At 51.0% G+C, this 16,062-nt stretch overlaps 1 protein-coding gene across 1 annotated transcript; it reads right to left on the reverse strand.

The window, feature by feature from the left end:
• Nucleotides 1-342: 342 nt before the first annotated feature.
• Nucleotides 343-15,686, reverse strand: LOC104526669 (sodium/calcium exchanger 1-like; the record flags this gene model as incomplete). Its single annotated transcript, XM_029085499.1, is given in 10 exon segments — nucleotides 343-855; nucleotides 3,116-3,391; nucleotides 8,681-8,780; nucleotides 9,944-10,030; nucleotides 10,033-10,079; nucleotides 10,919-10,987; nucleotides 11,672-11,686; nucleotides 11,797-11,814; nucleotides 12,906-12,926; nucleotides 15,580-15,686. Coding segments are annotated over 10 exon segments (1,117 nt in total), but the record flags the coding sequence as incomplete, so codon positions are not given.
• Nucleotides 15,687-16,062: the final 376 nt, after the last annotated feature.

The raw sequence follows: 16,062 nt of genomic DNA on the forward strand, positions 1-16,062 counted from the left end.
TCAGCTGCTCTTGTTGGTAGAGTTGCAGAGAGGGCCCTGCTGCCGGGCTCCCGGCTGGGGCCGCTGCCCAGGGAGGGGTCCTGCTGGCTTTGGGGTCCTGCCTAGTTCAAAGGATGCTCCAAAGCCGCTTTCCATCAGCAGGTGTGTGAACATGGCAAATCTCTTTTATTCTTTCTCTGTTCATTATACACAGCGTTATATCTATATCTCTTGTTGGTAGAGTTGCAGAGAGGGCCCTGCTGCCGGGCTCCCGGCTGGGGCCGCTGCCCAGGGAGGGGTCCTGCTGGCTTTGGGGTCCTGCCTAGTTCAAAGGATGCTCCAAAGCCGCTTTCCATCAGCAGGTGTGTGAACATGGCAAATCTCTTTTATTCTTTCTCTGTTCATTATACACAGCGTTATATCTATATCTATACCTATATATCACTCTATATAGATACATATAGATATATATATATATTTACTATCTCTGATTGTTCCTTTAGAAGCCCTTTATGTGGCAGTAGGCTTCCAGAGATGAGAAGAATATGTACAAGAGCCAGAGGAGGATAAAGAGTGAAGATGTGAGCAGCTTGGAAGTCCGCGGCCCGCCTAGCTCACCTCCAATCTCGGGTCTCCGCCGGTAGAGCAGCACACCCACACTGATAAAAGCAAAAATGGTGAAGAGGGTGACGGAGAAGGCCAGGGTGCCGGGCGAGACTTGGAAGGCTTGTCCATGCGCCGCGTGGTAGATGGCCGCGATGGACCAGGCCACCCCGATGCCCAGGAAAACGTTCACGGCATTGCTTCCGGTGACGTTTCCGATGGAGGCATCCGCGTACTGATCCTGCGTCGCTGCTACTTTGCTGGCAAATGTGTCTGCAAAGGGAAGGTGGAGAGAAACCCTCAGGAGACTGCCAGGTAAGGAGGGACAGCAGCAGGCAGCCTGGGGACAAGTGTCAACGGCATCACTTGTGGAATGAAGATAGTGGGTAAGGGGACAGGGTACAGCCCCATCTCTGGTCACTCCCAAGGAAGGGCACATCTTGGCCAGAGCCAGAGTGACAATTGGGGTCCAGAAATGCCCAGGAGGGATATCTCAATGTCCAGAAATATGGGGCTTCCCCCAGTATGGCCCCAGATGCCCCACAGCGCAAGAGACAAGAGAAAACACCTGTATCACCTGCAACACTCAACCGACACGGCTGGAAGGACGATCGCTGTAACAAGTGTTTTCTCCAGGCAAGAGACAACACTTCTCAGTACTACACTGTGTTGGTCCCTTCTCCCACACCCACCAATTTGTTGACTTCCAAAAGAACTAAAAAGTTTGGGAAAGCATTGTGGGAACCACAGCGGTTTGTATCTATCCCTCAGGTCCCCCTGAAGCTTTGTATTTGTGTTTTTGTGTTTGCTCTAATGATGTCTCTCCAAAACCTTTTGCTTCACTAAAGTCCAGTGCCTTGTGCAGACCCTGACACTTTGGTAAACCCCTTAGGGAGAAAAACCATGCAGGCTTGCCCAGGTGCTCCACCAGCTTTAATATCATTAGCAAAAGAGCTGTGATAAAACTCAACTAGCCTTTCACATGGCAGATCTTGTGTTGAGTAGCCCAGCAGGACACTGCACCATAGGCAAGTGCTGATTTTACATCCAAACCCACTTTGGATCTGCAAGGAGGGTGGTGAGCAGGAGCAGGGGTTAGCATCTGGGTTTTGTCCAGAGGTGAGCACTCTCAGCTAAAGATGAGAAGATGAATCCTTAACGCATCTGCACTCCCAACTCACCTTGGGTACAGGCAGCAGAGTGCAGCTTGGAAAACGAAAATGCAGGGAAGGTCCTTGTCAGTCTCGATTTCACGGCACGTTCATCTGATGCCTGCTCACCTCCTGGAAAGCACCCTGCGCCTCCCTGGCGTGGAGGAGCCCAGCTAGCACCCAGCTAACATGACATGGTCTGGGAGCATCTGATAGTTCAAACAAGAGTAGCCCAACGTATCCTAAAAAGAACTTTGTTGACAAAAGCAGGAGGGAAGATTTTTGCTGTCAAGGGTGTGAGATAGCTCTACAAACCTCATGTCTAAAAGTGCCAGAGGTCTAAAAAATGCTCTTTCTTCTGTTCCTCGCCCAAATCTGTTCTTCTTCTTCCTTTTTGGGCTCTGATAGCATTAGGACAATTTCAAGGTCTTCAAGCACCCAAATGTTGATCACTGGAAGTCTGGGGGTGGCGAGGGAAGGTGTGACCGACACGGGGGGTTAGAGGCCCTTGACTGGGAACAGGCCATGCCTGGCCAGCACAGCCCATGGATGAAGGTGAGTGAAAGGCACAGGCTCTCTCACACAAGCTGACATGGGAATTCCCAGAGCAACTGTGTCATTGGGACCATCCTCTCCAGTGCACTGGTTCATCCCTATGAGGGGTCCTTTGCTGAGCCAGCAGAAAAGGAGGCTGGGTTGTAGCAAGTCAATGTGCACTGGGAGGACAAAGTGGGATGTAGGTATGGAAACACGTGTTTTTTTTTCCTCTCCCTGGTCAGTCCTCAGTCTCTGCTGTCTTCTGAGGCTGGGTCACCACTTGATCAGCGACACATCTCCAAACATTTGTGGGGCCAACTTCCAAGGGCTTCACAAGTTGCATTTTGAGCATCTCCCCAAGCTCAGTGACCTCACCTTGATCCACCTGAACCAAAGCTGAACCTAGTCTCACAGAAAGGTGTCTGCACTGGGCAGAGCACCTTGAGCACAGACTAGCACCTAACTTACCTAGGAGGTAAGGTTAAAGGAGCAGAGGCTCAGAAGGAGAACGCAGGACTGCCAACGCAGGCAGCATTTTTATCAAAGACCAATTTCCTGCTCTCAGAGTGGATGCCGTGGAGGCTGTCTGCAGAAATAGGCACTTCACAGTCCTTGCAAGGGGAAAGTTCTTGAAATAATTCCCAAGGGACTGAATCCACATTCTGGTTTGATCCTCCTGGCCCATCTGAGACTGCAAAACAACTTTCAAGCAGACCTCAAATCTGTCCTTGAGGATCTTGCAGAGCACAGCTGGGGACCTTGTTGTGCCCAGCTTTCCCAGCCCAAACCCAAACCCAGACTGGGCAGAAATGGACCTTTACAACAAACCCTGTTGTTGTCCTTACCTGGCACTGATGTCCCCAGCGCGACAAACACGACCGCAGTGACCGAGTCCTTCAAGCCAATGGTGCAGCCAAAGTGGGAGGCCAGGTCGCCAATGAAAGCTGTCAGGAGGCCGATCATGAGGATGGAGACAACGAAGCAAGCCCAGCCATTCCAGTAGTCTGTTGGGGGCACGAAGGCAAAAAGGACCTTCCAGAAGACTGTCAGAAAGTGCATCACATAGTCGAAGCAAGAGGGCAGCTTCTCCTCCCCGCATTCATCGTCATCGTCGTCTTCCCCTGGAGAAAACCACCAGTGCCTGATTAGACTCACCCATCCCGCGGGAGGTTGGGCAAAGCTCCTGTGCATACTGCAGCCCCTCATATGTTGTCTCACATCATTTGGGCCCTAGAAGGCCTTGACTTCCAAACATCTCGTTTTCTGGGCAATCATCAGAGAGGCTTGACAACCCTTCCTGGCTTGATGGCTTTTCCCACAGCACAGAAAGACTCCCCAAAGGCATCAGTCTCTAAAAACAACCTGCACTTCAGAAAATGCAGAGCCTCACGCCAGCACCTCTGCCTGGGTTTAACCAACAGATGCTTTCTGGGACTCAGCCCCTGCTCAGGAGCCCTTTCCCCAGAAGACTTGGGAAACAACTAGGCTCACGCTGGCTGAAGCCAATCAGGGTGAGTGAACCCACCAAGAGCAACACCTGCTTCATGGAGACTCTCCTAAGGAAGCTCTTTTTAAGCCCTTTTTCCACAGGTGACTGTGGTTGCTTCCAGGTGTCTGGAAAGACAGCTGGTTTTGGTGGCTGCTGAGCTGCTAGCTCGGGTACTTCACCTTTCTGCAAACTGGGATCCATCCAGTGAGCTCCTTGGGGCTGGTGACCTCCTGCCTGACTCTGGCAGCTGTGATGAGGCAGCTCACAAGCCCACCAGCCAGTCTGTCCTCTGGGCCAGCTGCGTGGTGAACGTGGAGCTCCCCCAGCCTGGCACAGTGCACAACACTGGAGTGGTGGCACAGTCAAAAACTCCTCCAGCTCCTGAGTGAACCACCCCCAGGCATGAAGGGGAGGTGATGCTTTCCCAATGAAATCAGCAGGAGACTTCCTTCCAACCTCAAGGAACAAAGATACATTTCTAAGTCATAGAACTATGGAATGGTTTGGGTTGGAAGGGACCTTAAAGCTCATCCAGTTCCAACCCCCCTGCCAGCAGCAGGGACACCTTCCACTAGACCAGGTTGCTCAAAGCCTCATCCAACCTGACCTTGAACACTTCCAGGGAGGAGCAGCCACAGCTTCTCTGGGCAACCTGGGTCAGTGTCTCACCACCCTCACACCAAAGAATTTCTTCCTCACATCTCATCTCCATCTCCCCTCTCCCAGTTTAAAGCCATCACCCCTCGTTCTGTCACTCCCTGCCCTTGGCCAAAGTCCCTCCCCAGCCTTCCTGGAGCCCCTTCAGGTACTGGGAGGCCACTAGAAGGTCTCCCTGGAGCCTTCTCTTCTCCAGGCTGAACAGCCCCAACTCTCTCAGCCTGTCCTCACAGTAGAGGTGCTCCAGCCCTCGGATCATCCTCTTGGCCTCCTCTGGACTCGCTCCAGTAGGTCTAAGTCATTGACATCAGGGATTCCAAGGCTATTGTGTTAAAGACATCCCTTGCACTCAGACTGGTGATTTGTCATTGTCTTTGATGCTTTTTTTTTCCCTCCAAAGTTGTGGACCACCAGATCTCCCTGCACAGCTGCTAGCAGAAGTTCCTTACCAAGGGCAGGACACAATGTGCAGTCCATCCCTGTCTCATGGCATGAGTGAGCCTGTCTCTCCTTCCTGGGAAGACAGCTCAGGATGGTGGAAAAAAGAGGCCAAGTCCCAGAGCAGCTGAGAACACGCAGTGAACCTGAGCCTCTGCTCGGCTCCACTGCAGCAGGTGAGGGGACAATATCCTACCCCACCAGACACTGGGTTTAAGGGGATGATGGCTCCATGCCTGGGAAAAGCTGCTTCTCCTGGCAGCCACAGTGCTGTTCAGGCTGGCATAAGCTTTTGAATGAGATGGTGCTGTTTTTATCTGCCCCACTGCTGGCCAAGGTGAACATCCCTCCTTTCACATCATCCTCCACAATGTAGATGTTTGATTGAATATCAAAATGTATAAAGCCTCCCACAGGGAGAATACAATGGCCTTGCTGTACGCTGTGTACAAACACATGGGTGTCAATTAACCCCATGTTCAAACAGTGGCTCTGCACCATGACAACAGAGTTACTGGGAGAAGCTGCTGGTGAGCTGCTTCCTCTGCTGCTGCTCATAACAATAATCGCTTCTGCCTCATCAAAAAGGTGGTGATGAAAAGCCAATTGGAGGATCAAGACGTGACATCCTTCCTGGGCAAGTGGAAGCCAAACCCCATACACTGAAGATTTCCCTCCTGGCTATTCCCTGTGTCCCACAGAGAGCATGCAGCACACGGGAGCAAGAAAAAGAAAAGGCCCAGGGATCACCGAAATTGTGATCACCCAAATTGTGATCACCCTCAAGAGATTTGGTAAGCTGTAAGGGAGCCAACCTGCTCTTGGCTTTTCCCAGCTCCAGTAAAGCTTGCGCTCTGCTGGCATCCTTGGGGCTCTCATCCAGGTAGTGATGGAGCCAGTGAGAGCAAGGCAGGGTGAAACTGGAGGGGATTCAGTGGGGCCACCAAGATGACTGGAGCCTGGAAGATGTTGCCTATGGGGAGAGGTGGAAGGAGCTGGCTCAGTGAATCAGGAGGAGGGGAGGTTGGAGGGAACCAAGCAACAGCCTACAGTGACTTGGAGAGCAGATACAGAGAGGATGGAGTGAAAGTCCCTTCTGCACTGACAAATGATACAACAGAGGGCAACGGCCACCAACTGCAGCTTGGATGGTAACATCAGGAGAAGTGTCTCCTCCAGGAGAGTGGTGCAGCCCTGGGACACATACCCTGGCTGATGGACATCATCTTTGGAGGTTTCCAATATTTGGCTAAATAAAGCCATGACCAACCAGGGAAAAGTCCTACTCAGCACCCTGTTTGAGTGCAACTTTGTGCACACCGTGTGTCTTTAAAGCATGTTTGTAGATCAAGACCAACATATAAGATAGAGGCAGTGGGAAACCTGATGTCTCTACAATAACTTGATGGAAAATTATATGGTGTTTGGCTTTCGAGCTTCAAACTCACTATGGCAAGAAACAGTAGCTAATCAGTGGCGTGGTGTTATTATTTTGGCAGATATAAATACCCTGTTCCTGTGCACTGTCGTGGAGATAAGGAACAGTTTTTCAGCCCAGGAAGCCTCTGCTAGCCTGTTTGTTTTTAGCTCATTGCACAAAGGCTGATACTGGTAGGATACACTCTGCTGTGCTCACGTTGTGATTTTGCAGCAGGTATTTTAATCCTCTCTCAAGCAGCACGGCAGCAGGACTGTCATGGATCTAAATCTTTATGGAGATGATAAAACAGACTGAAAAATGAACATGAGTGTCACTGTCATAACGATCAACCAGACCTGTCTATCATTTTGTTAAGCAGCAATGACGTCTCTTTTCTGAAGAGCTGGCCAGATCCTGTGAAGGTGACTTGAAACGCAGAATGAGGTTGGATGGTGACCCAGAGGTACATTCAGGAACAGGCTTAGAGACCCCAGGATGTTTTTTGCTGTGGAGGAAACTTCATGGGCTGTTGTGTGCACACTGAAGGCAGCTATGGGTGAGGGGCTGGAGCTCAGCCCCATGGACAGCACGGGCTGGCATGGCACGGTGTGGCACAGTCTTGCCTGCCTCTGCACTGGCCTTCCACAGACCTGACCTCCTGCTGCTCTATTGCTCAGCCTCCCTGCCAACATCACCACCAGTTGCTCATCGGGTGGGAAATGGGTTTTTAACATTTCTTTTTTCAGCTGGGTGGTTACATGTTGAAGGGGGAATGTGTGATTTTCATCTGCTCTCCATGGTGGGCTGCGGGGAAAAACTCAAACCCAAACTCCAGCGTTTGAGGCATTTTAACTTGCTCGGCACAAAGCCTGAGGAGCTAAATCCTGGCAAAAATGTAGGTCCAGAGCTCAGAGACAAACTACTGTTCCCCAATGGCAAGGGGCACCTCATGTCCGCTGAAAATAAGCTGCAAATATGCCACATTTATTAGATGCTTGTTAATCGTCCTGTTGGCACTGATGGTGGCTGTATATTCAAGACCTGGTGGCAATGGGGCTTTCACGTAACTGCAGTCTTTACACATGTCACAGAGGTGGGATGCGAGTACCAGCAATTATTTTTGCTTTAATACAGGATGCAATTAAATAATTGATTCTGGCATAGATTATTTTAGCCGTATTACCTACAAAACCTGCAGCGAGGATTGTCTTGCATGATGTGTTCATGCTGTATCCAAAATAATGGGAAGCTCTTGGCTGGAGGCTCTAAGAATAACTACAAGAAGAGGGATCACAATTTGAGGAGCTAGCTACTGCACAATGTCCTGTCCTCATTTTCAGAGGCAGAGGGTAAATGGTACAGCCATCACTTTTCATTACTTTGTGCTGGGCAGAGCTCACCCTGTACAGCAGAGCTCGAGGTAGGACGTGTGAGTGTGAGTGATCCCTCGTGCATTTCAATGCACAATTAGGGAGATGAGCTCAAATTGCCTTCCCCCGTGATTTCATTTAAGCTGGCTGATTTTGCCCTAATACAGGCACACATGCAGCCCAGGCTGGGCTGTGAGATTGTAACATCCAGCTAGTGAGTTATAGTGTCTCCAGCTGTTAAAACCACATCTGGAAGAGACCTTCTTTCTTTCATCTTCTGCAGATGTGGGAATGTTAATATAGCCTGTACTGGGCATACTGGTTACATCTGGAGGAGACCTTCTTTCTTTCATCTTCCGCAGATGTTAATATAGCCTGTACTGGGCATACTGGTAAATGTGGCACTGGCGCCTGTAAGAATGGTACAACGGGGCATTTCTGAGGGAAAGGTAATTCTCCACAAGAGGAAAGACATGAGCTGATACGACCACAGATATCACGTGCTGCTGAGCCCTAGCCTCCAGCCACAGCTGACTGGAGCAGCAGGAAGTCCTGAAAGCAGAGGGTCAAGGGCAGATTTTGGCCCACAAAGAGGAGGACACGGTGGCTGTCTTCAGGACTTGGCACCCCAGCTACCGTGTTGTCCTCACCGCAGCAGTACAGGGAGCAGCAGGGATGGGGAGCACTCATTTATACTCACCAGCATCATTTATACCACGCTGAATCTAAACACTGCGTTCACCTCTCAAATCTCTCTCACTGAAAATGACTTTTCTCCTCTGCCATCTGGTAACAGCCAGGGTGTTTCTCTGCTGGGTGCTACAGACACACTTAATGCAGGAGGTTTTCTACACACCAGACAAGGTGATCTCACAAAAGGGTTTAATCAGCTGTCTTATTTATGCAGATGCTGTAAATAACTCTGCCACCTGTTTTGCCTCCTGCTGCTCCGCTATGGTCTGTATTACTGATATAACCAAGCTGAGACACGAGCGAGGTTGATCATAATTCACCTGGAGCTGTGGTCCAAACTCACCCGCGCTGACAGTAATAGCCTCAATAAACTGCTCTCTCCAGCTGTTTGTGCCAACCACCAGGGCCAGGTTTGTCTTCTTAATGAGCTTGTCCACTGTATTCTGTGGATGGAGATGCAGAGGAGAGAATTAGGAGCTATCAGGCTGGAGATGCTGGGCTAAAACCCACTGGTGCTGCTGCTTACAGCCATGCACTTATGGAAAAGCTTAGTAGATTTTAAGCTCAGGTCAAGAGCCCCAGCAGTGAAAGCAAATGTAAGTACTTGCAATTCCCCTCACTGCCACTCAAAAAAGACCTTTTGAAACCTGCTCATGACAGGAGTTTGATCCACCTCGGTGGAGATTTAACAGCAAATAGTGCTAAAAGAGCCACAGCTCCTGTTGTTCCCAACACCTTGGGAATTTTTACTGGTCTGCTTCAAAGCACTAACTGGGACTTGGTCAAGGCTCATATGCAGAGCTGGGCTCTACCTCTCTGTGCTGCCCAGGAGCTGGAGCTCAGTGCTGGCAGGGAAGGTGCTGCGGTAGCAGTGGGCAGGAGATGCTCCTGGGCAGGCAGCCTGAGGGCTGTGATGTCTCAGGCACATGTGACAGCAGGCAGCAGAGCCGTGGGAGGGGGGCAGCCACTGCTGCAACACGGTAAGGGTGGTCTGTTATTTTTGATACTACAGGAAAATGGAAAAGATAATGAAACAGCCAGTTCTCAGCTCTTGGTCTGGCACACGCATTCACAGCAGCTCAGCTTCACAACCATCACTTGTATATAGGGGATCAGCCCTTTGCGCTGGGAGCCCCAGGCTCGGGGCTCACTCAAGACCACCCGTAAGTAGGACTTGGGTGTAGCACATCACTGGGAGGATGAGGTTATATTTCAAAGCAACCTGCAGCATTCTGGAGCTCGGTCAGCTCTGAGGCTCATCACATTGATGGGCTTGTATAATAATAACCACAAAGAGTCTGTGAGTGGGACAAAGTTTGGGATCATCCCCCAAGGACTGTGGCTGTGGGCTAATGGACAGAGTGAGGATGCAGAGTGTATTTGAACCCACTGCCATCTCACTGGAGTGACCTCACCCTTTCATCATGCCGTGGCTCAGCTACCTTTCAAAGTGTCCCTTGGTCTTGCTCTGAGACCTTGTGATGCCAGGAGCTGCCTTGCTTTGCTGTGATGCCATTAACATGTGCCTGCCAATGCTGTGCAAACCCAAAAGAAGGGTCCCCAGCTGGAGGGGAAAAAGAACAGGGACAGGGGATGTGGACAGCACCTTGAACTCATAGGATTCCTCAATGATGATTTCAAGCTTGGTGTGCTCCCCCAGGACTGGGCGCCCCATCTCCGCGATTCGACGCTCTAAACTGCCTCCTCCTTGCTGGTCAGTGGCTGCTTTTCTTCATTCTCCTCTGCAAAGCAAAGAGCCTGTCAGTGAGCCAGGCCTGGCTGGTCACTCTATGGAGCTGGCTTCCTGTCAGAGGGGGAGCTCAGGAAGCCTCTGGCTGGGAGTGTGAGTGACAGAGCAGCTGAGAAGGAGGAGGACATGGAGCAAGAGACAAGGTAGGTTTGCTGGGAAATGCTAGCAAGAGGTGTGCAACTCGTCCAACCTCAGAAGGAGTCCAGTTCCTCCTCAGGGCTGGGGAATAGCTTATCACCATCCACAGGGATGCTGGGAGGGCACAGATCATCACTAAGGCTGCTTCCCATTTCTCCAGGTCTGCATCAGGGCATGGTCAGGACATTTCCATCAGCCTGTTATGACTAGAGAGAGGTGCCAGCAACCCCAGGGCTGAGATAGGTGTGAAATCTTTGCTCTGCCTCCTTCTGAGCAGGGCTTTACCTTGGGGAGGGGGCTGGCAGCTGGAAAGCATGAAACTCCTGCTGCGATGGTGGGGCTGGAGGAAATCATGCTGGGTCATACAGGTGTGAGGAGTCATCCACAGGGCATGGCTTGGCCCCAGACCCCAAGGGAGGAAGCAACGGAGAGACTACAAGAGCAGTGGAGCAGTTCTGCACCTCCACTGGCATTTGTGCAACCTCTGGGGCATGGGGACACCAGGCAGCATGGCTTCTGTCACTGTCCCTGTGCAAACCCCCACTGAGGTCCCCTCCAGTCCACCCCAGGGACGAGCAGAAGAACATCAGGGCTAAAAAGGGATGGATTTACTGGAGACAGGAGTTAAACTGTCAGTAGGCAAACCCCCCAATGTTAGACCACCATGGCCCTCAGGTGTCACGCTGCGGGTACCTTGGATGGTGACCACGGTGCAAGGAAGAGGATGATCTCTAGCCTGGACCTTCCTGAAGACAGGTTTGCCTATCAAAGCGATCAGCAGGAGATCAGGAGGAAGGACTGCACCTCCCATGCAAACCACCGCCGTGCGGTTAGTAAACTCTACTCCTACTTCACATGGGGTTAGTGTCACTCCCTTGCTGGCTGCCCCTCGTCCACAGAAGTGGCACCATGCTGCAGGAAAACCCTTCTCATGATGGTCAGAGGGATTTCCCTCGTGGCCAGAGCCTCGTTACTCTGAATTATTGTTTCCAGGGCTCCTCAGGGGCTGGGGAGTGCAATGTGCAGAACCTGGGACCTTCTCCCCCTGCAGCACTCGCCCTAATGATGAACACTTGGCTGGCTCACGATGGATAAGCAAGCCCTGCTGCTGGTGGGATGGGTGGGGGCTGTGTGCCTGAAGCACCCATGGGTTCCAGCACCTCCCGCAGCGCTTGGGCACCCCGGCTGCTGCCTGGGAGTGAGGACGGGCACACTGTGCCATGCGGAGTCCCGTGCGTTCCTCCCATGTGGGCAGCAGGGAGGGGAAGGCTAGACCAAGTGGAGATGCTCCCCTTGCTACAAGAGATGGAGGGGGGCTGGCTGTCACTTCAGGGGTGACGGCTCACTCTCCCCGAGGTGGGGGTTAGGGGTGTGTGGCAGGCAGAGCACTCTGTGAGAGGACACGGTGTTAGCGTGACCAGATGGGGCAGCACGTTGCCTTCTTACCCTTCCAGACTTTCCCTCCAGGAAAGAATAAAAGCAAAGAGGAAACCAAGAGGAAAGAGCGGGGTGAGCATATGGCCATTAAAAGGAGGGAAGGGTGGGGGTGAGGGGAGAGTAGAAATCCATACCTGTGATGGTGAAGCCACCTAGATGAAACCAAAAATGAGAAAAAGAAAGAGAGAGAGAGAGAGAAAGATTAGTATCTCCACAGCAACATGGGCACCCTGCAGCCTGCAGGGACGTGGTGGTCTTTCCCTGCCCCACAGCTGGGAAGTATGGACATGGGGGGCTGCTCCCTGATGTGCACCCCAAGGGTAGTGTGGGAAGCCCTGAACACAGGCTCTTCAAACAACATTGAAGAGCTACCCCCCACCCCCAGTATCTAATATATGCTGCAGAGCAGTGAAACCAGTGTGAGCCTGCCCTGGGGCTGTGGGTGCTTCGGGGAAAGAGGGCAGCTTTGCTTCCCTCCCTGGCTGCCCTCCCTAGGGATGGCAGCGAGGAAATTCAGAGGCAGGGTGGGCTCTAAATCCCCCCCAAGACTGGAGGCAAAGTTTGCACCATCTCTTCAAAAAGGATTGGCCAACTTTCCTGTCCAGCCAGTCTCTTCTCCCAAGTAACAAGCTATAGAACAAGAGGAAATGGCCTCAAGTTGCTCCAGGGGAGGTTTAGATTGGATATGAGGAAAAATTTCTTTACCAAAAGGGTTGTCAAGCATTGGAACAGGCTGCCCAGGGAGGTGGTGGAGTCACCTTCCCTGGTGGTATTTAAAAGATGGGCAGACGAGGTGCTCAGGGACATGGTTTAGAGGAGGAATTGGTAGGGTTGGGTTTATGGTTGGACTGGATGATCTTAAAGGTCTTTTCCAACCAAACTGATTCTATGATCCCTAAGTTGCCAGGCAATCCTGTTCCTGCCGTGCCCATGTAGGAGGTGATGGGTTAATTTGCACGGAGCAGGTTTATAACGTGGAGTGTCGGCAGGTTTGCTATGGCTGTAACAACACACTCCCAAAAAATGCTCCTCACCACAGCGGGTCACTGCTCCTTAGTTAGTGACTTTGGGGCTCTACTCCAAGGAGAAATGTGGCATTAGATACCTGATCTTACTTAAATAGTGCTGAACACCCTAAAAGAGAATGTTGTGAGCAAAGGAAAACATCGAACAAAATCAATTGCCTTCTGAAAATATGCAGACAAATTGGAAAAATGGAAAAGAAAAACGAATGCGCGCTTACCAAGCTCATTCAACAACAGGGCTGTGAAGGAGACAGACAGAGACAAACACAGAAGAAGAAAAGTAAATGAATAATGAAATCAAAAGGGATATCCACAGAAAGACTCCAGATCCCAGGGCAGAGATTTCAGATCTGTAAAGCTGCGGGATACCATTAGTGTTAGAGATAAAAGCACTAAAAATAAAGGAACAGAAACGTTTCATGGGAGTGTGGCTTTAAAATAAAAACTATTGCAAACATGAGGTGGATATGGGATTAAAAGTCACACTCCAAAAAATTCATTTTTCCCCTTTGAATTGTATGTGCAAGATCTTCCATTGGTCTCGGAGGCAGTTCTGCCCCGGGGGAGGACACGAGATGTCCCATGTGCAGCGGCTACCGGCTTTGACCTCCTCCAGCTGCCTAACGAGGAGCAACAGCTCTGGCAGGCAGCTGTGCTTCTGGTGGGCACAATGAGAGAAGAAAAGTCTTTGGCAAGGCTCGGCTCAAGGATCTTGTCACTCAACATTTTAGGTCTCCAAAACAAAAGAAAAAGCCTCTCCCGGTGGGTCTCTGGTCCCTGAGGTACAGACCCCATCACGGCTACATGACCCCAGGGTGACATTTCAGAGATGCTCTTGTCTGCAGGGTGTTGAGCACACAGCTCACCTCACCTTGCTGCCTCAAGCACAAAAACAGAGCGAAAAGAAAAAAATCATGGCATGGCTAAAGCAGCAAATAGCCTCCTTTAAAATCTTTGACTTGCCTTCCAGCTAGTGAGTTTGCAAAGCTGAGTTTCCCTCAGGTTTCCTCAGTTATCTTTGTCACCAGGGAGATGAGGAACTTTCTTTCCTTTATTCTTTTTCTTTTATTTATTTTTAATTAAAAATTTAATCTGGGATCTGGTGAGTTGGTACCACGATTCTCAAACCTGGGGCCTGGAAAGCTTGTCTGCTCTTGCCAGACTCACAAGCCTGAGCCCAGGCTGGTCTCTGTGAAGCTGGGCAAAGCCAGAGCCACCGAGTTAAGTTGTCCGTGTGTCACCTTATCCTGGCAACACTAGCTGCGCTCCATAGATGCCATCAGCACCATTTAATGATACAAATCCCACCTGCAGAGCTTGGGCCATGCCAGTGTCTCTGATTTTTTAGCCCTGCTTCTGCTTGCTAGGCACATAAACCAGCAGGAGATCTGCTGGAGGGGATGATGCAGCTGACCTAGACAGCATCTGCGCTGAAGGGGAACGTGGCATCGCTGCCGGATGTGTTTGTAGCGTGAAATACAGCAGCACGTCCCCACTCAGAGTGGGGGCTGCTGGGGGCCCTCTCTGTCCTGAACAAATAATATATTACACCCTCATGCCTGCTGAAGGGAGAGCTTATGTCCCAGAAATTAGAGAGCAGCTCCAAGGCAGTCAGACTAAATGCTGCTGCCAATTTTTCACAAAGGCTTTAATAAGGGTCTGTTGTAGGGCAACTAATTATCTTAAGTAACTCGAAAACTGCTTCTTGCTCCACCACCAATAGCATGCAGAATTAGCTGTTGCCATTAATTTTCCCTTAATTTCCTAGCAGAAAACGATACACAGAAAAACAAGTGAACTCTGTTTTTGGGAAGGTTTGCAGTTAGTTGGTTTAGAGATGTGATGAAAGAGGAAATAATTTTTATTATTCCTATGAGAAGCTATTATCCAGTGCAGAGCCATGAAACTTTATTTGAGTATAACTTGATTTCTCCTAGACTGATTGCATCTTATGGTATTACCTGCTTGTGCCATGATTCTCAGCTATTTTCAGATCCTAGTGCCGGTATAAAAAGGCTCAAATTACTACTCTGGCCATGCATTTTGTTTCAAGCGAAGGCTATTTTATCTTCCAATAAAAAAGATGCAGCGTTGCCTTTTTACTTCTCAAGACTGAGTTTTCTACTCGATTAATGAAGGTGCAGCTGCGATGTGACAGGGCAACTCTTGCAAAATGTCTTTTAGGGGGGGTTGGCGATGCTCATCGTTCCCTTCCCGGGTGCTCCGGGGCTCTCTCAGGAGTGTGCCTTGCTCCTGGGTGGGCCTTGTGAGCAAGACGGAGTCCTCCCGAAATGAAAGAGGAAAGAAAACAGAGCAAAAAAGGTGCAGTGGCCAAGCTCCGAAGGAAGGAGGGCAAAACGGCCGGGAGGCAAAATGCGAGGAGAAAGGAGTGTGAGAGTAGGGAGACACAGAGAAAGCGGACGGCAGCGTCTCGAGAGCTGGTCTGGTTTTACTCTCACACCTTTCATTCCTCGTCGTAGCCACACCGGGTCCCCAAGCACAAGGAAGAAACTGCACTCTTTCTCATACTCCTCACGGTCAAGTATTCTAAGGGTAATGAATTTCCTGTGGGAACACAAGACAAAGGCAAACACATGATTGGTATCACACACGCATGCAGTTCATGTCCGCCCGGGTGCCGGAGATGGTCGGGTGGGGGGAAGCGGCTGCACATCTGCCCTGGGGCATATGGGGAAGGGCAGGAGCATCCCCACCAGACATCCAGGGTCAGACCTTGGTGGAAAGGCTGAGTTCAGGGGGGACGGGAAGCGTCCTGGCTCCTGCCCTTCTCCATAGGCATTGGGAATGTGAGCTCGGTGTTGCAGGTGCCAGGCATGAGTGAGCCAGACAGGGACACACAGGCTGGGCTCAGCCCCAGAGCACGTCCCCCACCTTTCTTCTCACTCATCTCCACCAGCCGGGGCTCCCCGATCTCTAGGTAGAAGGTCTTGTTTTTCTCATACTCCTCATCATCTATCACCTTGATTGATATCGTTTTGCTGGAACAGAGAAGAAGAAATAGAGATTCAAGAGTAAGGGGGGAAAAGGGAGGAGGGGAAGCAGGGGGAGGAGGAGGAGGGTGAAAATGACAGGAGAAAGGGGCTGCGGACAGAAACAGCAGGTTCAGTAGTACAGGCTGGAGAGGCAGCACAGCCAAAAGCAAAGGGCAGGAGTTGATGGGCCCAGCTGGCCTCAGGATGAGCACGGACCCCAGGGTCACCAGGAGCTCAAGGGGTGCCATCCTCCCCGGTATGGCCAGGGGCCACGGCTGGACATGACACAGCCTGGACCAGCCTCCCAAAGAAGTGCCTTGGCCTGGGAGCAGCAAGACACACACCTTTCCAAAACTCCAGGTGCAGAACAGCCCCTTCTCAG

Source organism: Antrostomus carolinensis, unplaced genomic scaffold (genome assembly GCF_000700745.2).
Source record: "Antrostomus carolinensis isolate BGI_N321 unplaced genomic scaffold, ASM70074v2 scaffold4766, whole genome shotgun sequence".
Taxonomy (NCBI): Eukaryota; Metazoa; Chordata; class Aves; order Caprimulgiformes; family Caprimulgidae; genus Antrostomus; species Antrostomus carolinensis.